The sequence below is a fragment of the Larus michahellis genome, chromosome 4, assembly GCF_964199755.1.
Source record: "Larus michahellis chromosome 4, bLarMic1.1, whole genome shotgun sequence".
In the NCBI taxonomy this organism is placed as follows: Eukaryota; Metazoa; Chordata; class Aves; order Charadriiformes; family Laridae; genus Larus; species Larus michahellis.
Window position 1 is genome coordinate 78,010,922 of NC_133899.1, and position 22,045 is coordinate 78,032,966.

At 44.3% G+C, this 22,045-nt stretch overlaps 2 protein-coding genes across 3 annotated transcripts; both read left to right on the plus strand.

Annotated features, from left to right (window-relative positions):
• Positions 1-6,029: 6,029 nt before the first annotated feature.
• On the plus strand, positions 6,030-8,008 carry LOC141742738 (serum amyloid A protein-like). The gene is made up of 4 exons (XM_074585793.1): positions 6,030-6,160; positions 6,504-6,621; positions 6,947-7,085; positions 7,788-8,008. The coding sequence occupies exons 2-4, from the start codon at positions 6,531-6,533 to the stop codon at positions 7,927-7,929; spliced, it is 372 nt and encodes a 123-aa protein (XP_074441894.1). The 5' UTR covers positions 6,030-6,160; positions 6,504-6,530; the 3' UTR covers positions 7,930-8,008.
• SAAL1 (serum amyloid A like 1) lies at positions 7,980-21,805 on the plus strand. Of its 2 annotated transcripts, none has more exons than XM_074585792.1 (12): positions 7,980-8,504; positions 8,762-8,875; positions 11,362-11,445; positions 13,999-14,078; positions 15,511-15,570; positions 15,832-15,947; positions 17,054-17,237; positions 17,515-17,597; positions 17,742-17,930; positions 18,732-18,928; positions 19,470-19,562; positions 20,131-21,805. In XM_074585792.1, the coding sequence occupies exons 1-12, from the start codon at positions 8,388-8,390 to the stop codon at positions 20,221-20,223; spliced, it is 1,410 nt and encodes a 469-aa protein (XP_074441893.1). In that variant the 5' UTR covers positions 7,980-8,387; the 3' UTR covers positions 20,224-21,805. The 2 variants fall into 2 exon arrangements, with proteins under 2 accessions (XP_074441893.1, XP_074441892.1); XM_074585791.1 differs by having other exon boundaries at positions 8,339-8,504; positions 17,021-17,237.
• The last annotated feature ends 240 nt before the right edge of the window (positions 21,806-22,045 follow it).

Here is a 22,045-nt window from a genome sequence, read left to right on the forward strand (position 1 = left end):
TTGAGCCAGTCTCCATCTGGCAGGTGTCCGACTGGGAACTATTGATGGTTCTTCCTTATCCCTTTGGAGATGAGTTTTGAACTCTAGAAGTTAAATCAAAGCAATCTAGTATTTATGTTGAAATTAACCTCACATATGTATGAGAAGAAAATTCCTGAATTTATTTTCTCAGTCTATATGACTTAAGTGTTAAGAATATGAGCCCCTAAATGTTAAATTATGGAGTATAAAACTTTTTGTTTGTTTGCAAACATGAGAAGCTATTTCTTGCAAATATGTAAGCCTGTAATTATTTAATTTTCCTGTAAATGACATTGACTTTTTGAAGTTACTGTAGAAGTACTTTTTATGATACCCCCCCCCCCTTTAAATTATATGGACTGGTCTTGTCCATTTGAAATGCATTAATTGAGCCAAATCGTAAAATAGGAGGGAGATATTTTTCACGAGTGGATTAATGGTTAAGAATGGTGATCTACAGAAGAACTTGTTAAATGAACTCACTGTTAAACTCTTAAGCGTGACATTTCTAAATTCCTCTTACCTATTTGTGCAACATGACTATAAACATCAGTTGTGATATTTCAACAAACCTCGGGACAGTGGAATTAGAATCATAGAATCATTTAAGCTGGAAAAGACCCTTAAAATCATCGAGTCCAACCATTAACCTAACACTGCCAAGTCCACCACTAAACCATGTCACAAAGCACCACATCTATGCGTCTTTTAGATACCTCCAGGGATGGTGACTCAACCACTTCCCTGGGCAGCCTGCTCCAATGCTTGGTAACCCTTTGGTGTAAAAATTTTCCCTAATATCCAATTGAAGTCTCCCCTGGTGCAACTTGAGGCTGTTCCCTCTTGTCCTGTTGCTTCTTACTTGGGAGAAGAGACCAACACCAGCCTCGCTACAACCTCCTTTCAGGTAGTTGTAGAGAGCAATAAGGTCTCCCCTCAGCTGCCTCTTCTCCAGGCTAAACAATCCAGTTCCCTCAGCTGCTCTTCATAAGATTTGTGCTCTAGATAGACCCTTCGCTAGCTTTTTTTTGTCCTTTGGATGCACTCCAGCACCTCAATGTCTTTCTTGTAGCCAGGGGCCCAAAACCAAACATGGTCTCTGAGGTGCGGCCTCACCAGTGCCCAGTACAGGGGGACGATTGCTTCCCTAGTCCTGCTGGCCACACTATTTCTGATACAAGCCACAGTGCTGTTGGCCGCCTTGGCCACCTGGACACACTGCTGGCTCATATTCAGCTGGCTGTCGACTAACATGCCCAGGTCCTTTTCTGCCAGGCAGTTTTCCAGCCACTCTGCCCCAAGCCTGTAGCGCTGCATGGGATTGTTGTGACTCAAGTGCGGGACCCGGCACTTGGCCTTGTTTAACCTCATACCATTGGCTTCACTCAGCTCATCGATCCAGCCTGTCCAGATCCCTCTGTAGAGCCATCCTACCCTCCAGCAGATCAACGCTCCCCCCCAACTTGGTGTCTGTAAAATTACTGAGGGTGCACAGATCATTGATAAAGATACTGAACAGAACCAGCCCCAATACTGAGCCCTGGGGAACATCCTTTGTGACTGGCTGCCAACTGGATGTAATTCCATCTGCCACAACTCTTTGGGCCTGGCCATCCAGACAGTTTTTCACCCAGTGAAAAGTATGCCCATCCAAGCCATGAGCAGCCATTTTTTCCAGGAGAATGCTGTGGGAAACTGTCTGTCAAAGGCTTTACTAAAGTCCAGGTAAACTTTAAATTCCACAATGAATGTTGACATTTTGGAAAGTGAAAGGACCACACGTGTTGTTTTAATAAAAAGCCGAAGGTTTAAATATTTTTAGATGGATGCTGTCAAGAAAGAAGTCTTTTTAAATATCTGCTAGAATACTAAGACTCACAAAATCACTTGGATTTTATTTGTCGCTTACAGAACTATGCTTTGTACCAGTACTCTTTCTGCACTTTTTACATTTTTTGAACAAGTTTCTTTTTATGCTTCTAGTTTTGGCCCTCTTCACTGGCAGACTCTTGCATTTTTAGCAGGAGGCCATGGCATCTGGTCAATATTTGATTTTCACAAATGTCATTTAAACAAAATTTTAACACATGAATTGGAACTAAGTTTTATTAAAATCTGAAATTTTATCATGAAATTACTTGAAAAATATTTCTTTATAAAGCATCTTTTTATGTTGTCTTACAGGACTTGTGCTGCAAAATAATGTTTTTCATCAAAATAGGACTTAGTAATACAACTTTCAGACTTTTGAGAGGTGTCAATCTGACTATTTAATCTCAGTTGCAAAAAAGACTTTACTGTGGAAGACTGGTTACTTCACTAGAGGAAATGAAGTTACAGAGAGACAATTAGTGGCAGGCATTTGTCTGTTAATTGTGTTGCTTGTGGAAAAGCCAATACAGAACTACTTCTAAAAAAGAAAACTTAAAATCTTTTGGTGTTTAGATTTTGATATCAGAAACAGCACAGATCTTTCTATGGGAAACACCCCACGCTCTCACAGTAGGACTTGGAATAGGAGCCAGGCACCTGCAGCGTGTGGTGAGGTTACACAAATCAGATGATGCTGGTGCCTGTTCTCTTCCCTGCCAAATGAGCAATGCTGCTACCTCAGTGGCTGTTGTGCTTGACTAACTCCATTTCATACAGTGTGTGAACGTAGTACAGCTTTAGCTGAGTACTTGTGTTGCCCTCCTTAGAGGAAGCTGGCTGGCTTTCCAAGAACGTACCTGGCTTATTTCTGTATGTAATGGGTCCACTTTATTTGCTCTGTGTATTTTGTGTACACAGCAGTTTCTTACTTCAGTGCGGTTTTTGTACATTTGGTTAACTTCAAGTGAGGGTTGGGACTTTTTTGGGTTTTTTTAAGAATAAATCATAACTTTCCATTCAGAGCTTTTCTTTTTTTTTAATTTTGTGTCAGAATGGTCATACAGCTAACATAATGAGAAGCATTTGTTCAAAATTGGTGTCTAAAGTGAGCTTCTGTTGATGATTTCACCTAAATTGGCCATCAATAAAGAGTAAGGATTTACTCTCTGAAGAAGAGTTGGAAAATCACTATTTCCTATTCTTGATACGTGTGTTTTCATCTCATATGGGTAAGATGAAGGGACTGCGACATGGTCTGCTGTTTAGAAGTTACAGTTGTACAAAGCAATACCCTCATCCTAAAGCTACAGCCCCTGCCAGCTCTGGGCAGGCACCTATGCCTACACCACTGACAGTTTAAGCCAGCCTGTGCTGGAGCAGACGAGCTGCAGCTCATCTTTGGGTTTGGTGACTGACTGTTGGTGGAGGGGACCCTTGAAAAGCAGAGATGAATAAAGGGGGCTTTGCCTCAAGCAACTTTAAATAGAAGCGGTGGTGGTGGTGGTCTCTGTCCCCTGCATTATCTGTCCTGTCACTTCCCCCTCACTCCCTCCCCCCCCCAAAAAAAATAAAAGCCTCATACCTGCCTCAAAATATTATTTCACTGCTAGAATCATCATCAAAACCTATAGGGAAATCAATTTTATTTAAGATAAATGTCTGCATATGCAATCTGTTTCTTGAAGAGGGGCCAAGTTTGCAGTAGTTCTACACATCTATGAGCTTGAGGCCAATGCCGGTAAATATTCCACACAGCACCGTGGCGAAACTCCTGAACTGAATTATTTCCAGTCTAAACTTACAAAAGGTGCTGTTACTTCCCAGAATAAGGAATAACTGCATCTATTACTGTGCTTGAGCTGGGAATTCACCTTGTCCCCTTTATCAATCTGAGGCTTATTTTGATTGCAAAATGCCTACATTGTGGCATGTTTGCAGAACGTGGCTTGCATTTATAGATATTTAGTATTAAAGGGTTTGAGGTTGCTTTTTATCTTAACTGTAGCCGAATGTACAAACCCAGAAAACGGTCTCCCAGGGGTGCCTATATGTGTTATGTTTACCCAGTGTGCACACGCAGCCCGTGTTTTAGTGCTAGGCCAGAAAGAAATACTCCATTCAAACCCTTCTGCATGCTCAGAGGCAGCTTTCCAATTTCTGTTGCAAAAGCAACAGCTTTGGCTGCGGCTTGTTTCTGTGTGCCGAGGGCTGTGACCCAGAAAGCAGGCCAAGAGGATACGGGAAAGCAGTGGTCAAGCTGTTCCCTGCTGGAACAAAGCTGGTGCTTTACCTGTTACTGTCGGGAGCTCCAGCATTGTCGTCACTGCCGCCCTCCTTGTGGGAGACAAGCCAAGGGGATGCAATCCAAGATCTTCTAAAGGTCCCCTCCGGAACCTGCTTTCTTGCACTTATCCTCATGTTTGTGCTCTTTGCAGAAAAAACCGGTTTGGAGAGAACGTGAAACAAATCAGACCATATTGGAAGACTCAGAAATATCTTCTGTGGTCCAAAAATGCCTGAGCTCTTGCAGGGAAAAGTTCCTTAAGTCAGTTTTGAAGGCGATGCTCTGTTCTAGGTCCCTGGGCAAAATGGCACATGCCTTAGTGAGCCTGTACCCCAATTTACAGGAATAATTTCCCAGTCTTTTTTTTTTTTTTCTTTTAATCAAAACCAAAAAGGTGACAGATAGGTCTACTTGCAGCCAGCAGAGAAGGCACTTGAGCTGATGGGTACTGTAAGAGCGTAAGTTATCACAGGACATGAACAGAGTGAGTTGCATCAAAACACAGCACTCCAGTCTGCAGAAACTGAGCTGTTACACTATTAAGCATAAAGTTCGCAGGTGACAAGGGACAAAATTATGTCTGTCCCCCTGCTTTTTGCAAGGTTTCCTTGTCCACTGGGTTAGGGTTTAGATTCTTGTCTCAAATTCTTCCATGTAGAGATACAATGTGCTAGAGGACACCTGTCCTGCCACTCCAGGCCTGTCTGGAAAATGCCTCTTCTTCCCTTAAGCTAAATTCTTGTTTGAAATCCAGTGATGCCCAAGGAAGTTAGCAGCTAGCACTTTATTAGCTCTGTTTGTGCACCTCTTTTACCTCATGCCTCTGCCCTTCAGCTCCAGCAATTGTTTGACGTGACAGAGTTGTGAATGGGGCAACTACACATACCTCTTCCGCAGAGGCTGTGAAGAAGCTCTCTTAGGCTTGTTAAGTCATGTGTGAGACCGCACAATGGGGAGACATTCTGCACGTTCATTCTACGGCGCAACCGCGCCCAAACCCAGAGCTTTCTGCAGGGGAAACAGTTGTGTCAGTTGTTAACTAAGGGAAGCAAGCAGGCTCCTAAGCAGAGAGGGCACGGTGAGTGCTTAAACCGTGAACCATACCAATAGTCAGGGCCTGACAGTAAATATATCAATCTTAAAATCTAGCAGACTCGCAGCTGTATGGATCTGAACTTCCCCTTAAGTAAAATGTTTACTGCTGCATTAAAACCTCTCCTTAGTTCAGCCTGCTTGAGCCCCACTGAGCTGGTGTTGCAGCAGGATGGCTGGAAGTCCTTCAAGAAGGACCTGTGAGAGCAAGCAAAGGCACGGTGAACCATTCAGGCCTTCCTTATGGTGGCATGTGCGCGCTATCGCAAAGCATTATCAGCAGGGATGTAGCTGTATGTGGTTTGCTTTGCAATGGAGTTAAGAGCAACACTTCACGTTTTCCATTCCATCCACTCTGGGATCCACCTTGTCATCCCAGCACACATGGGAATTTCACTTAGCAGTTCCTGCAGCCATTCTGGTAGCGCAGCTGACCGTTCCTTGTGCGCAGGCACAGACCCAGCCTTGTGCTTCAAGGTACAGTGCAGACCATCAGGCATCTTCTCCCCCGAGCCCTGTCCGGCACAACAGCCGAACAAAAGTGTCACCCTTAAGCCAACTGTAACACTTCCAGCACAGAGAACACTGCAGTCTTCCAGGCAGTTCCTCAGGCTGCTTGTTATGAGGAGCAAATAGTCCTGTGGACAGCTGAAGAAGCACCACGTACTTTCTAAAAAATTGTGTAAGAGGAGCTATGAACTTTCAGTAAGGACAAGGACAGGGTTACCGTAATGATTTCTGTGTTGGAAGTGGAGGGGGGGGGGAATTCCCGGCCATAGGTATCCTTTCCAGTTTCCTCTCCTAAGGGGTTTGAATTGCTTATAAATACCGCCTCAGTCTGAGAGCACACAGGACAAGCTCCATCTCCTGTGGCTTTGCCTTTCTGCACTGGTGAGTGATATTCTGAATTTGTGAGCTATATGCAGTGTTTTCAGCTGGAATTTGGGAACAGGACTAATGTGTTAGCATGTGGGGCTTCTCTGTACTCATGATAGGAGCAGCAGGGAATGCTAAAATGCAAGTTTCTCATGTCCATCTGCCTCCGTCGCGGAGTCCTTAGCTGAGCTTGTGGTCACACGAAGCGCATCAGTCCTTGTGGGGGGAGAAGCAGGTTCCTGGGCCAGTCACCAGTGCTGGGGTAGCTGCCCGGGCACAGCTGGGGGTGTGATGGATGCTCTGACAGCAATGTCTCAAAGGTGCTCCAGAACTGCTCATCTCTCTTGTTGTCTCACAGCTCCGTGTCAGGCTTGGGCTAGGAACCATGAAGCTCTTTGTCTACCTTGTGTTGCTCTCTCTTCTATGTGCAAGTGCTGACATGTCACCAATAGGATTTGCCTGGGAAGCGATGGGAGGTAAGCTGCTGTTACCATGGGCCTTTCTCCCAGGAACCCCTCCCCGAGCACAGGTTAGCAGCAGTCAATGGACACGGTCCTCGGAGCTGGGAGGTCTGCAGCTCCACACGAGGGACCGCGCTGGTTTCTGCTGCAGGAAGAGGGCCTTGGTCAGCCTGTGCAGGCCCTTTCCATGGGCACACCGCCGTGCAAAGGCCGATATGGAGAAGTGCCTCTCTGTGTTACTGCTCCTTGGGCTATTCAGCTCCTGGCTAAAATGGTACTTAACTGTTTCTGGGATGACTCTTTAAACTCATCATCAACTCTGTTTCTCTGCTTTCTTCAGGGGCATGGGATATGATAAGAGCATACAGGGACATGCGCGAGGCAAATTATATAGGTGCTGACAAGTATTTCCATGCTCGCGGGAATTACGACGCTGCCCAAAGAGGACCTGGTGGTGCTTGGGCAGCTAAAGTGCTGAGGTAATGGAGCATATATGGCTTGTTAACAGGGAGTTACTAGGGATCCAAGCAGTCCAGTTAGAGTGAAGTCCTTTTTGACTTGTACTCAGCTTCTGACCTAGGACAACAGTGGAGGGGAAGCAGTTAATGTCTGAACAGCCTGTCTCTATAGCAATGGTGCCTCTCCTCCCACATGAGCCAGAGCCTTTCTTCATGTCCTCCCAAGAAGGCAGATTCCTTACCTTTGCATTTCTGGTGACAGAATCATAGAACGGTTTGGGTTGGAAGGGACCCTAAAGATCATCCAGTTCCAGCTCCCTGCCCATGGACACCTTCCACTAGACCAAGTTGCTCAAAGACCCACCCAAACCTGGCCTTGAACACTTTTAGGGATGGGGCATCCAAAACTTCCCTAGGCAACCTGTTCCAGTGTCTCACCACCCTCATAGTAAAGAATTTCTTCCTGTAAGGAACTGTAAGAATTTCTTCCTATAAGAATTATCTTCCTGGCAGGGAACTCTCCTTCCTTGCTGGTTTGTTTCCTGACAAAATTATGGGTTCCACTGTGTTCTGGATTCCACTGTGGTTGTCAGACAGGGACTGAATACATGCACCTCCCTTTGAGCAGTCCGGTGAAAAAGCTAGTTTTACATGAGTGAGGAAACCAACACAGCGTGGAGTTAAACGCTGGTTGGTTCAGGAGGCCTTTTTTCTCCCCGCTAGCGACGCCCGGGAGCGATGGCAAAGCGACGTGAGCGGCCGGGGAGCCGAGGACACGCGGGCCGACCAAGAGGCGAACGAGTGGGGCAGAAGCGGCGGGGACCCCAACCGCTACAGGCCCGCCGGCCTCCCCAGCAAATACTGACGCTGCCCCCCGCGGAGGCCTCCTCTGTCGCTCTGTTACGCCTCCTCTGTGCATCCGAATAAAGAAATACTCCCGAAAACCGCTCCCGCTCGCCGCTGCCTTTTTTCCTGCTGGGGCCGGGGTCTGAAGCCTCCGCGCTGCCTTGCGGGGGAGCGCTCCCTCCGCGCGTCCCCGCGGGGCGGTCTCAGGGCATCACGGGAGCCACCGGCGCTGCCAAGGGGCTCGGGTCTCCGCTGGCCCCTCGGTTGCCCCGGTAGCCCGGGGATTGCTTTCCGCGGAGGGGGTGGTGGCGATCGCAGACCGCCGTTACGGACCCGGCGCGACCTGCGCTGGCCTCCCGGCGCCCCGCCCCGGCAGGGGGCGCTGTGGGGCGGCGCACGGGAGCCGCTCTGGCCGTCGCCTCATTGGCGCCGGCGCGGTTGAAGCGGCGGCGGCGGCGGTGGTGGTGGCGGGCCGCCATGGATCGTAACCCCTCGCCGCCCTCCAGCGAGGCGGAGGAGGGCGGCGGTGACGCGGTGGGGAACACGGTGTACAGCAAGCACTGGCTGTTCAGCATCCTCACCCGCCTCATCGAGGTGCGGGCCTGGGGGAGCGGGGGGGCCGTGAGGGGAGGGGCCGGCGGGCCCGGTAACGGTCAGCGCCTGGCGGGTGCGGTGCGGCCGTTAGCGGCGGGGGGGCACGCGACACACCGGTTTCCTAATTTTGTGTGGAGGTTTTTTAAACTATGAGTGAAGCGATAGGTCGTTGTTAGCGTTTCATGGCGTTTCTCGGTCGTAGCTCAAGTACTCCCGTGTGCCCTTCCTCCCCCCCCCCCCCCCCGGTTTTCTCTCAGGTCATTAGCCCCGAGAAGACGGAGCCCACCGTGAGCCCCGAGGGAATCCAGACAGAGCTGGATGAAGAGATGGAGAACGACATCTGCAAAGTGTGGGACATGTCGATGGATGAGGTAGGAGCGATGCGTGGCAGTCAGACATCGAGGGTGGTTCACAGCTCTGGGCAGCTTCTGCCTTGTCTCTGTTGCTGAGCGTGTTCGGTCAAAATCCTGGCAGTGGGAGAAGACACAGAGTTAAATGGGCTCGGTCAGCTTTCTGATTTTGACGGTATTGCTTATTCTCTGGTTTCTCTGATGGTGTCCTGTGAGTCATTAGGCAGAGCAGGTGTGGTGAATTGGCATCACGAAGGCTGCTTTTCAAGATGAGCAAGTACTTTGTGTACTCTTAGGCCCAGCAGTAGTTTGTGAAAGCAGGCCCTCTGTTGCATCCTGGCTCCTGAGCGCTGTGCTGCTGTTTGAGGATATAAAGCAGAGCTGTGTGTAAATGTTAAAGAAACAAAGTGGGCTGCCAGACCTTTCCCCAGGTGTCTGATGGATTGTGTGGTGCTGTTGCTTAGGGTTGGCTGGCATAAATGAGGCCATAGAATCATAGAATTGTTAGGGTTGGAAGGGACCCTAAAGATCACCTAGTTCCAACCCCCCTGCCATGGGCAGGGACACCTCCCACTAGATCAGGTTGCTCAGAGCCCCGTCCAGCCTGGCCTTAAAATCTTCCAGGGATGGGGCTTCCACCACCTCTCTGGGCAACCTGTTCCAGTGTCTCACCACCCTCATGGTAAAGAACTTCCTAACATCCAGTCTGAATCGACCCATCTCTAGTTTTAATCCATTCCCTCTAGTCCTACCATTAGCCGACATCCTAAAAGTCCCTCACCAGCTTTCTTGTAGGCCCCCTTAAGACACTGGTAGGCCACTCTAAGGTCTCCTCGGAGCCTTCTTTTCTCCAGACTGAACAACCCCGACTCTCTCAGTCTGTCCTCACAGGAGAGGTGCTCCAGCCCTCTGATCATCCTTGTGGCCCTTCTCTGGACATGTTCCAGCACCTCCATATCTTTCTTGTCGTAGGGACTCCAGAATTGGATGCAGTACTCCAGGTGGGGTCTCACAAGAGTGGAGTAGAGGGGGAGAATCACCTCCCTCGACCTGCTGGCCACACTTCTGATGCAGCCCAGGATACAATTGGCTTTCCAGGCTGCTAGTGCACACTGACGGCTCATGTTGAGCCTCTTGTCTACCAGCACCCCCAAGTCCTTTTCATCAGGGCTGCTCTCAAGTCAGTCACTGCCCAGCCTATATTGGTGCTTGGGATTGCCCCAACCCAGATGGAGGACCTTGCACCTGGTCTTGTTGAACTTCATGATGTTGGCATGGGCCCACCTCTCCAGCCTCTCAGTGTCCCTCTGGTTGGCATCCCTTCCCTCCAGCGTGTCACCCACCCCACAGAGCTTGGTGTCGTCGGTAAACTTGCTGAGGGTGCACGCTATGCCACTGTCCATGTCGCTGATGAAGATGTTAAACAAGACCGGTCCCAGTACTGATCCTTGAGGGACTCCACTTGTCACTGGCCTCCACTTGGACCCATTGACAGCCACTCTTTGGGTGCGGCCGTCAAGTCAGTTCTTTTATCCACTGAATTGTCAGTCCATCAAACCCATATTTTATCAGCTTGGAGACTAGGATGTCATGCAGGACAGTGTCAAAGGCTTTGTCAGGCCCAGGTAAATGATGTCAGTTGCTCTCCCCTTGTCTGTTGATGTTGTGACCTTCTCATAGAAGGCCACCATATTCATACCTGTTGATTTTCTGTATTGTGTGCAGGAGTTTGACCAAAGCTTGGAGTTATTATAAGACAGTACTTTAGCTGTAGCTGAAATTAACTCAGGTGCATAGCTTGTATCTTCAGCAGTTTGATTACAGGCATAATATTGATGCTCTCTCTAAATAGGCGTGTTTTCCTCTAGCAATTGTAAGGCATCCTGGTAGTAAGCAGAGTTTTCTCTGATAGATAAACCATCTTTTAAACTTTAGCTACAGACTCACAGTGGAAATCTAACATGACCTTTTGGTGTTTTTCTCAACATGCTTAAATGCTGGAAAAAATTCTCAAGGAAGAGGGGCTTTTTTTTAATTATCATTTCCTGGTTCTTTGTTAGATATTTTAAATAAACACAGAAGATGAGTCCTTTACACCCAAATAGAGGACTAATCTTGTGGTTTAATGTGGTAATATGAGGAGGAAATTTACTCTTTTGTATGCTCTGATCAAGTGCTAATGGTAATTCTTTGCCTTGTATTTGGTATTTGCTGAATTCTGATTTGGCACCTCTCACCTTCTGTTGAGATAGAGAGCAAAAGAAACTAAATGTGACTTTTTGGCTCATTGTATAGCAAATCACTGGCATCCTGAATCACCATAGGGGCTTGCTGATCTTCTCTCATTGAAAAGCAAGGATTATTGGTATTGACTGTTGGGAAATAACTGTTCTGTTGTAGTGAGTTTGACATCTCTTTGGTCCAGTCCTTGTGCTGTGAGAAAAGGTGTGATTTTGTGTTTGGAAATTGTAGAATTCCATTTACTTCTCTGTTCACTTTCTCCACAGGATGTTGCTTTATTTCTCCAGGAGTTCAATGCCCCTGATATATTCATGGGAGTTTTTGCCAAGTCAAAATGCCCTCGCCTCACTGTAAGTATGGGCTGTCAAAAAACTGTCCCATATTAACAGAAATAGTAGATAGCTTTGTACGTGCATTTGCATATACCTCCCTCTTCCTCCTGTTGCATGTTTGCATAGGTTAGGGGGATGAGAAGAAAATACAAAACAAAATTTTAAAATGCCTTTTTGCAGAGTTTTTAACGTGGTCTAATCAGTAAGTATTTCAGGGATGCTGAAGTTGGTATATGTCATTATTGATGAAGGACTAAGTTTACCGAACCTAGTTTTAAGGCTTGCTATAAAAAAACCAGTAAAGTCTGGCTGTGGTGGGTTGACCTTGTCTGGATGTCAGGTGCCCACCAAAGGCACTCTGTTACTCCCCTTCCTCAACTGGACAGGGGAGAGAAAATACAACAAAAGGCTCATGGGTCAAGGTAGGGACAGGGAGAGATCATTCACCAGTTACTGTCACGGGCAAAACAGACTTTACTTGGGGAAATTAGTTTAATTTATTACCAATCAAGTCAGAGTAGCATAATGACAAGTAAAAACTAAATCTTAAAACACCTTCCTCCAACCCCTCCCTTCTTCCCAGGTTTAACTCTACTCCTAAGTTCTCTACCTCCTCCCTCTGAGTGGCACAGGGGGATGGGGAATGAGGGTTGTGGTCAGTTCATCACACGTTGCCTCTGCTGCTCCTTCCTTCTCACACTCTTCTCCTGCTCCAGTGTGGGGTCCCTCCCATGGGAGACAGTCCTTCACAAACTTCTCTAACATGGATCCTTCCCACGGGCTGCAGTTCTTCAAGGTGTGCTCCAGTGTGGGTCCCTTCCATGGGGTGCAGTCCTTCAGCAGCAAGGCTGCTCCAGCGTGGGTCCCCTGCAAGGTCACAGGTCCTGCCAGAAAACCTGCTTGAGTGTGGGCTCCTCTCTCCACGGGGCCACAGGTCCTGCCAGGAGCCTGCACCGATGCGGACTTCCCTCGGGGTCACAACCTCCTTCAGGCACATCCACCTGCTCTGGCATGGGGTTCTCCACAGGCTGTGGGTGCAGATATGTCTGCAGGGGGACAGCCTGCCTCATCATGGTCTTTACCATGGGCTGTGGGGGAATCTTTCCTCCTGTGCCTGGAGCACCTCCTCCCCCTCCTTCTTCAGGGATCTTGGTGTCTGCAGTGTTGTTACTCTCATATATTCTCACTCCTCTCTTCCAGCTGATGTTGCACAGCGGTTTTTTCCTTCTTCTTAAATATGTTATCACAGAGGCACTACCACCATTGCTGATTGGCTTGATTTTGGCCTATGGTGAGGCTGCCTCGGAAGCCATCTGGCATTGGCTCTTTTGGACACGGGGAAACTTCTGTCATCTTTTCACAGAAGCTATCTCTGCAGCCCCCCGGCTACCAAACCTTGCCATGCAAACCCAGTACAATTGGCTTTCTTTTCTGATTACTTGTTTCATGGCTATTGAACAGAAATGGTCATGAATTTGTTTAGTTAGACCTATAAAAGTAACGTTAGTGGTTGGGAACTGTTAGGCACCAGTACTTAATGCATTTTTTTTCTTCCCCTTTTGTTTTGATATTGTTTTGGAGCTTGTATTACACAGTGCACTGGCATTTAGGACTCAAGACAGGGTTTTGAAAGGTATTCAGTGTTGGTATAACTCCCACTTCTCTGCAGTTATCGGAAGCTTTACTTCAGGAGATGACTAGAGACACATAAAGTTTTGAAAGTTCAGTACTTTGTCTTTTGAAAGTACAACCAAAATTTGGAAGTCAGTGCAAATCGGTTGTCATGGCGACTTTCTTGAAGTAGTGGCTGCTAGAGCCACAGAGTCAGCTGTAATTTAGCAGAGGTAATAGGATGTTAATAAAAAAGTTAACCTTGAGTGGCGAGGGTTGATTTCCAACTTCAAGTTGCTGAAAGTGAGAGATTCCCAAGACATTCTGTGTTAGCACCAGTCACCTGCAGGTGTTTCAGAGCTCTCACAGTCCCCTTTATAGGAGCATGCATTCTTTTAATGACTGTCAAGGCATGAATATCCTAATGGGATGCACTGCTTTTGGTTTTGTTTGGGGTTTTTTTGTGTGTTGTTTTTTTTTTTTTAAATCTCTGCAATCAGAAAATTATTACTTTACTTTTTTTTAGGGCTTTACTGGAAGCTTTTATTAAGACCCCTTTCTTTTGGGAGGAAGTGAATATCTGTGAGGATTGCACTTACATGGTGATATTTTTGTTCTTAGGACTCTTTATTGCTTTAAGAGTAGGTATTCCAGATTAGCTTCAAAACAGTATACATAGAATATGCAAGCAAAGTTGATTTCAAGATATATTTGCTTTTATGGAACTCCTCAACACTGAAATACTTGAGTAGTACCTGTCATGAGTATATTTTAGGCTAGTCTCATAGCATCCTGTAGAAAAAGGTCTGTATATCTGTCTTGGAATTGGTGGGTTGTAAGAACTTGGAAATCAAACTGGAAAACATCTTTGAACCTTTCTTACTTTTATCTTATGGCTGTGGAAATAAAATTGTGAAATATGTTGCAGTTGCTTCATTATACTCTGTTTCGACTTTTCAGGAAATCTGTGTGGGAATATTAGGAAATATGGCCTGTTTCCAAGACATATGCATGTCCATTAGTAAAGATGAGAATCTTGGGTAAGTGTATATGTGCTTTATACAGGCATAAGTACTGCTTTTCTGGATTTGTGATCATGACATACACGTTTGTCATGGATGCAGTGATGCATGTCAATTGTAAGAGAGAAGCAGTGATATATTTACTGATATTAAACAGTGATTTAACAAAGTTTGTTAGTAAAAGCAACTGGTTCAACAAGATTGGATGGCAAGGTACACTTGGTTATTTACTGCATAGAGGACAGGGTCAGACAAAACTGTCAGGGAGACCTTCCTGTTAAGTCACGAGATTCAGAGGACCCCCTCTCTGAATATGAGAGAGATGTGGGTTTGATAGGTGGACTGTTTAGTGGGTGAGGAGTTGGTTGGATGATGGTACCCAGAGGGTAGTGGTCAATGGCTCAATGTCCAGATGGAGGTTGGTGACAAGTCGTGTCCCTCAGGGGTCCATATTGGGACCAGTACTGTTTAATATCTTCATCAACAACGTAGACAGTGGGATCAAGTGCACCCTCAACAAGTTCGCAGGTGACTTCAAGCTGAGTGGTGCGGTTGACATGCCTGAGGGACGGGATGCCATCCCGAGGGACCTGGACAAGCTCAAGAAGTGGGCACGTGTGAACCTCATGAGGTTCAACAAGGCCAAGTGCAGGGTGCTGCACCTGTGTTGGGGCAACCCCCAGTATCAATACAGGCTGGGGGATGAAGGGATTGAGAGCAGCCCTGCTGAAAAGGACTTGGGGATGCTAGTGGATGAAAAACTGGACATGAGCTGGCAATGTGCACTCGCAGCCCAGAAGGCCAACCATATGCTGGGCTGCGTCAGAAGAAGTGTGGCCAGCAGGTCAAGGGAGGTGATTCTGCCCCTCTGCTCTGCTCTGGTGAGACCCCACCTGGAGTACTATGTCCAGCTCTGAGCCCCCAACATAAGAAGGACATGGATCTGTTGGAGCAAGTCCAGGGGAGGGCTGCAAAAATGATCAGACGGCTGATGCACCTCTCCTATGAGGACAGGCTGAGAGAGTTGGAGTTGTTCAGCCAAGAGAAGACAAGGCTTCAGGGAGACCTTATTGTGGCTTTTCAGTACTTAAAGGGGCCTTATAAGAAAGATGGGGACAAACTTTTTAGTAGGGTATGTAGCGATAGGACAGGGTTAATGGTTTTAAACTAAAAGAGGGTAGATGCAGGTGAGATATAAGGAAGAAATTTTTTACAATAAGGGTGGTGAAACACTGGAACAGGTTGCCCAGAGAGGTGGTAGATGCCCCGTCCCTGGAAGCATTCAAAGTCAGGTTGGATAGGGCTTTGAGCAACCTGATCTAGTTGAAGACATCCCTGTTCACTGCAGCGGGGGAGGGCTGGACTAGATGATCTTTAAAGATCCCTTCCAACCCAAACCATTTTATGATTCTATGATTTACTAATCTAATCTTGCATTTTCTCCTTAAAGCCAAGTGTTATTGCAACGTTTGTGTGATTCAGACTCTCCAACTCTTCTGGAAACCAGCAGGTAGGACATTTCAGAAATTAACGCATCATTAGTGTAGTTCTGCTATGTTCTGATGCCTGGGAAGAAAATTGATAAGTGGGCTCATTATTTTATTATCCCCTCATCCTATTTTTTTGTCATTTCCACATTGTACTGGAATTGATTTGCTGTGAGCTGGGTTCCTGTTTCTGTCACATCGTTCTCATTGGTTTGGATTTACACTTGTAGAGCTAAAATCAGTGAATTGGCTTCTGATGTGTTAAATGAGCAATTCTTGTCTAGGTTGTTGTTAACTTGCCTCTCCCAGCCAGAGGTGGCCAATGTCTGGGTTGAGAGAATCCGAGAAAACCCTTCTGTGTATGACTGTGTTTGCTTTATCATGTCCAGCTCTACAAATGGTAAGTTGCCAAAACAAATTGGGAATCAGTGTGTGTTTGCAGAAAAAAATAAGAACTGAAGTATGCAGTTTCAATGACGAATATTTTCAATTGGAAGTACAGAATTTCTTTAAAATAATGTAAATCTCATGAATTTAAAGGACACCAAAATAAACTTGTCCTGCCTTTGCAGGTTTATAAATACATGTAAAACCAACCAGACAAACACCCATAGATGAAGAAGAAAACTCTATGGGGGAATAAAAATAAGTCTAATTGAAGAAATTGTTATTTGTCACAGTAAAGGAAAGGACATAGTCCTTATGGGACATACATATGTAATTTTTGAGCCTTGAAATAAGACCTCATTTAATTTTTTTTTTCAAATCAGATATGTATTTTCCATTTTTAAAACTACCATAATTGAGGAACATGAACTGGAGGAAGGATTCAGTTACTCTGAACGGCAGCATAATACTGCACAGACTTCGGGTATGCAGTCAGCGGTGCAAAAATCTCTCTTGCCCCTAATGTAGCAAAAACCACACCAAGGACCTAGTAATGGAAATGCTTTGAATAGCATTTATTTTTCACATCCAACTGAATTGTAACAGCGGTTATCATTTGTCTAGGAATCGTAATGATTTAGCTTTTTCAGTTTGGTTGTGGTTTGTTTTTTTTTTTTTTATGAGAGTGCTGAGAAATCCTGCTTTGTCCAATTCAAATCACAGATCTACTTAAGTAAAATGCAGATTGGCAGGTGTAAGGTTAGCAGAAAACTGCATAATTAGGGACAAATCATGGAAAATCTTACTTCGGAAGCTGAAGTTATGACTCTTCAGGAGCCTGAAGTCTCTTTGCAGAATAAAGTTCCTGTTGTATAAATGGCATGGTAAGGTAGAAGGTGTCTGTGGGCTTTCCAACAACAGTCCCTACTTATCCAACTCTTCTGCTGGTCTGTGCCGCAAAAAGGAAATAAATATAGTGACCATTAGTAGGTCATGAACGAAACTAATATATTTCAGCACTGAATTTACTCTGAATGCTTTTATAAATGTGCATTTTGTGAGCTAATTTTTGCTCTTTGTTTTTAGTTTTGTTGAAATTTCTGCATTCTGTTTGTGTAGTGGAATTGCTGGTAAAAGTGGGTGAAGTGGTGGACAAACTCTTTGATCTAGATGAAGAACTAATGTTAAACTGGATTAAAAATGGCACTTGTCGATCTGTGGGACCATCTGTAGATGATTCCCCCGAAGAACTTCCAGATTTTAAGATTGTGCCTTGTATACTTGAAGCAGCCAAACAAGTCCGGTATGTGGGATTTCTTTTTGGTTTCATGCCTGGGGAGACTTCTTACAACCTTGTTAAGGCCTGTGTCTGAACATCTTGATTTCAGTGGGAGCTGCATAGCTTGACAGATCACTAGAATACATTTCCTTGTATTTACCATTTGAAATGAGTCAACTAGTTTGTTAGCAAAGGGAATGGCATTGATTGCTCATAGTCTTCTGTGTGTCCAAAACACAGAGAACATAAACTCAGTAATCAGATCTTTAGTTTCTCTTTGTTTTTTGTTTGTTCTGTGTAGGTCAGATAATCCGGAAGGACTCGATGTTTATATGCATATTTTGCAGCTCCTGACCACAGTGGATGAGGGTATTCAGGCTATTGGTAAGACACTTGAATTGCTACATATGATAGGATCAAGAATAGCAGTAAGTTCTAGATCATCAGATATTTAATGGGGAGAGAAATAATTCGTGTACCTAGATTAAATTTGATGGGTTGGTGGGTTCTCTTTCTTTCTTTCTCAAGTGCAGGCTCCTGATGGGGGAAAAGAGACTTGGAGTTTGCTTTATGACCTCGTTTGCCACGAACTTTGCCAGCCAGATGATCCACCGATCGTTGTGCAGGAGCAGAAGACTGTATTGGCCTCTATTTTGTCTGTGCTGTCTGCTATGTTTGCTTCGCAGACAGAACAAGAATCCACCAAGATGAGGAAAAGCAAGTCTTGCTTTTTTTCTGTTTTTTTTTTTTTTTAAAGTTATTTTCACAATTGAATTCATGTATGTGGGGTGAAACGTGGTTAATTTATTACTGCTTACTAGAGATCAGTTCAGAACACAGAATTCACTTACATGTTTGAATACAGTAAGGCTTTTTACTGGTGACTCAAAATCACAGCTAGCTCAAAGTTCAGTTACTGGATATCTCTGAAGAGTTACAGTAATAGAATCTGGGGATTCTGTTCAGTCTTTCCCATGGGGTAAATTAATGAAAATTGCAGAATTCAACTTTCCTAAAATATGATGTCTTGATAGTAATTTTTTTTTAGTAGAGGGAGATTCTGCACTTACTTAAATCCATCTTTATCACTTGTTACTTCTCAACCCATTGACAAGTCTTTAGAATTAAAAGCCTTTTCTTGGGAATATGAGTCAGGGTCATCTACAGCAGAAAGATGTTGTGTTTGGTTTATCAGATAGAATTATCTGGATGCAAATTTAACATACTAGCCTCTCTGAGTTGCTACTAGAGACATTTTCCTTCTCATGTTCCTTACTACTGGCATGTATTTTTTGTAGATACAGGTTAGCTTGCAGATAACATGGTTTGGGTTTTCTGCTACGTTTCCACTTGGTTCTTTAAAACAGTCTTTGATAAAACACAACACCGTCAGAATATACATTCCTATTATAGCTTTTGTATAAAATCTTGCAGTGTGTTTCAAAATTATAATGCCTTGAAAAGATTGGGGGAAAATTTTCAGTGTTAAACTTCCATTTTCTTCTTACTTTGTATTAGATATGCCTCTGATTGGGAGCTTGATTCGTATCTTACAATACATGGAGGGCTATGGGAAGAGATCTGTTGATAACTCAAAGGAGTCTGAGCAACAAGAGACTGGAAGGGCTGATCTAAATGAGGAAGATTTCCATTTAAAAATTTTGAAGGATATTTGCTGTGAATTACTTTCCAATATGCTTCAAGAACTGACCAAGGTAAGAATAAATGAAATTCTAAGAGGGATTTCTGCAGGGTAGGTAAGAAAAAAGACGTTACTGTTAATGTGGGTGGTTTTCTGGGCAAGTGAAGCTACATACTGGAAATTCATTAGAGAATCAATCTGAAGACGTGTAGCAACTTGTGTGTTAGGTGGCAGGAACACAGGTTTTCTGAGCTGTATCTTGGTTTCAGGGCCAAGATTCTTATGATAAGTTCTCTAGGTGTATGTCACCATTTCTTTTGAATGAAAGCCAATTTATGTAAGAAAAGGAAAGAGTATCAATATATAAACTCACCTGCTCAGCTGGACTTCTTTATTATGGGAGCATTCAGATTAAGAGACTTAAGGTGTGTGAACTTTCACACCTTTTTGTATTAGCTACGTCTGGCATCCTCTGACAACTCTTTAAGTTCTGGTTGTTTTACCCATTTTTGAGAATGAAGCACATACTGTAGACACTGTGTGCAGAATTTTGAGTTTGTTCTTTTCACAGCTGTTCATGACATGCTAGTTATATTTCTCATTTTATTTTCCAGGAAAATACGTTAGAAGGACTACACCAGGGACATTTAAATGAACAGACGTGTTCCTGTGCATTTCAGAACCTCTTACCTCTGTATTTCGCATCAGTGAGTATATGACGAGGTCTTTAATGTAGCTGAAAAAATACTACTTGGGTAGCAAGGCCTTTCAGAATCGGATGTAGAGGTAGGACAGAGTTGCTCAGACACAGGAAATGTGCCATTCTAGACAGTGTTACCCTCTCTGTCTCTTCTGGCTTACTTCAGTCTAGGCAAAGCTCTGACTGTTGGCTGATATAAGGGTCAAACTGTGCTGAAATTAATAGCCGTCCACAGTTTTATGCTAGCTGAAAACTTGTCCTGTACAGTTGTGTAGAATAATTATTCTAAATATTTTTCATAGGGAGCTTTCTAATATACTTTTAAACAATAAAATAAGAGTTTGGGGAAGGCGATAATGTTTCAAAAGTTACACCAACTGAAATCGCGGGGTTTAGGAGGAAGGTATCTACTGTGGAGTATTTTCCATTATTCTTTGCAGTGGCTGCTGTTGGTGGGGGAAAGTAAAGGAGTAGAAAGACCCCCTATACCAAGTATAAGAATTCTGTGTTCCTTGCAAGTTTTGCTTTTTTTAATTTTTTTTTTTGCTTTGTGTGTGTTTGAAATTTATTTCCAGGTGGAGAGTTTCCTTGAAGTTCTGCGTGAGGCTGATCAGACACTTGCTGACAGTCTAGAAAAACGTTTCCCAAGCCTGAAGGTTCACGCCTAAGAATGTACATTAAATATTTTTCTTCTTTGGAATGAAGATTTTTGACTGTTTCATTATGGTGTTTCAGAAATCAAGTTTTCAGTAAATGCAGGAGAATGAGGCAACCTCCTTACCAACAGGTGGCTTTTAAGAAATGTTCCGGGTACCCCTGATTAATCTAGGGTTAACCTGGTCTGCATGGGGAAGGAAATTACTGTAAATTCAGTTCTGCATCTTCCATCCTGTTTGCTCTGGTGATGAGAGACTGTTGATATCTAGTTGCTCTTCTGCAGCATAGTGTTCTTGGAATAACTGTTGATTCTGCGCTTTTCAACTTAAGTTGAAACAGCAAAACAAATGAAATGCACTGAGCAGTGTTTTGAAGTGATGCTGGTTTCTTGCAAGTTCCTGTTGGCAAAAGGAGGACTGACCAGTGGGAAATCCCAGATGTCCTCTGTCTAAGAAACTTCAAGCACCTGGTAAAGACAGAGTTAAATTACACAGAGTTGTTTGGTTTGTTGGTTTTTTTTCTCTTTTAGATCATCTTAAGCAGGTATTGTAATAGAAATGTTTCATCCTGCTCCTTCAGAATCTTCACACTTCTTACATTGAAGCCTCTTCCACACTGCAGCTCTGAGTTGTGGCGTCTAGGTCCTGTGCAGTGTAAAGGATTTGAGAATATGGTTACCAATGGTCTACGCTGCAGCTTCCAACCGTTGCAGCCAGTTACCCAGAGTTAGAGTTGTAGGGCAGGTTTGGATTTAATCCATGGCATACTTGCAAACTTTCTGCTTTTTTTAAAGCAGACTGTACTTCAGTTTAGGAATGTAATGTGTATCAGACAGTTCTTTCCTCATTCATGTGTCTTATGAATTATCTGCGAATGCCATTAGAAATGCCACGTTAGCCTCGGCTTTTCAGGGGAGCTTAAGGTCTTAGGTCACTTGCAGTAAATTTAGTCTTACAGTCTTCTACAAGTCCCACTTTAATTATGCTATGTTTTAACCGCATTACATTTTTAGATCACTTGCCTGCATGCACTGCAGCTAATGTTTCCTCTGTCTGAAAAGACAGCATGGGAGCACATCAGCTTCACTCTTTCTGTAAATGAGAGTGGAAAACAATTGGTCTTTATTAGGTTTGGGATATAAAAGAAAATGGGAAACAGAGCATAGAGAATAACTTAATGCTATATTCACACATTCCCTGGCTTGCCGGGTTTTTATAGACTTTAAGTGTTGTCCTGGGCCATGTTTTGTTTGCCCTGAGCTACCTGTACACGTGGTAGAATACAGTATGTGTATATGTATATAGCCTTTTCATCCGAACTTCTGGTTTTCAAAAATAGTCCAGTTTAATCGTTCCCTTGGACTGCCAGCAGCACCTTAGTTGTCAGCAGGGGATTTATCATTACAAGTATCTGACTTCTGTCACCAAAAAGAATTGCTATGGTTTCTATCAATTTTTGTATGCTACGTTTATTGGAGAAAACTGGTAACTGTAACTGTGAATAGGATGACAGCATTTTTCATACTACTTTGACAGTTTTGGGATATTTTCTTAAACCTACAGATTTGTAATAAATTTTCTTTTTAAAAAACCACCCTGTATGCTTTCCTTCATTCTAAGTGTCAATTAAATTTGTTTTCTGAGCCACTGGAAACGTCTGTTGCTCGCAAGTATTTCATTTGTAAGAGGAAAATTGAACCTCTTTGTAATGTCAATGTCTTGTAAAATGCGTTGTTTTTCATTGGATATTTATTTCAACTCTCTCTTGCTTTCTTTGCTGAGTCATTTTTTATGGTCTGGAAGGTAATGCCTCTCTTGTCCAGTTGTTAAGGTT

Excerpts from the sequence above, each read along its gene's own strand:
- LOC141742738 (XM_074585793.1), top strand. The coding sequence starts at position 6,531 with ATGAAGCTCTTTGTCTACCTTGTGTTGCTCTCTCTTCTATGTGCAAGT. Across the intron at positions 6,622-6,946 it reads TGCCTGGGAAGCGATGGGAG|GGGCATGGGATATGATAAGA; the intron begins GTAAGCTGCTGT and ends TGCTTTCTTCAG. Across the intron at positions 7,086-7,787 it reads TGGGCAGCTAAAGTGCTGAG|CGACGCCCGGGAGCGATGGC; the intron begins GTAATGGAGCAT and ends TCTCCCCGCTAG.
- SAAL1 (XM_074585791.1), top strand. The coding sequence starts at position 8,388 with ATGGATCGTAACCCCTCGCCGCCCTCCAGCGAGGCGGAGGAGGGCGGC. Across the intron at positions 15,571-15,831 it reads ACTCTTCTGGAAACCAGCAG|GTTGTTGTTAACTTGCCTCT; the intron begins GTAGGACATTTC and ends ATTCTTGTCTAG. Across the intron at positions 19,563-20,130 it reads TACCTCTGTATTTCGCATCA|GTGGAGAGTTTCCTTGAAGT; the intron begins GTGAGTATATGA and ends ATTTATTTCCAG.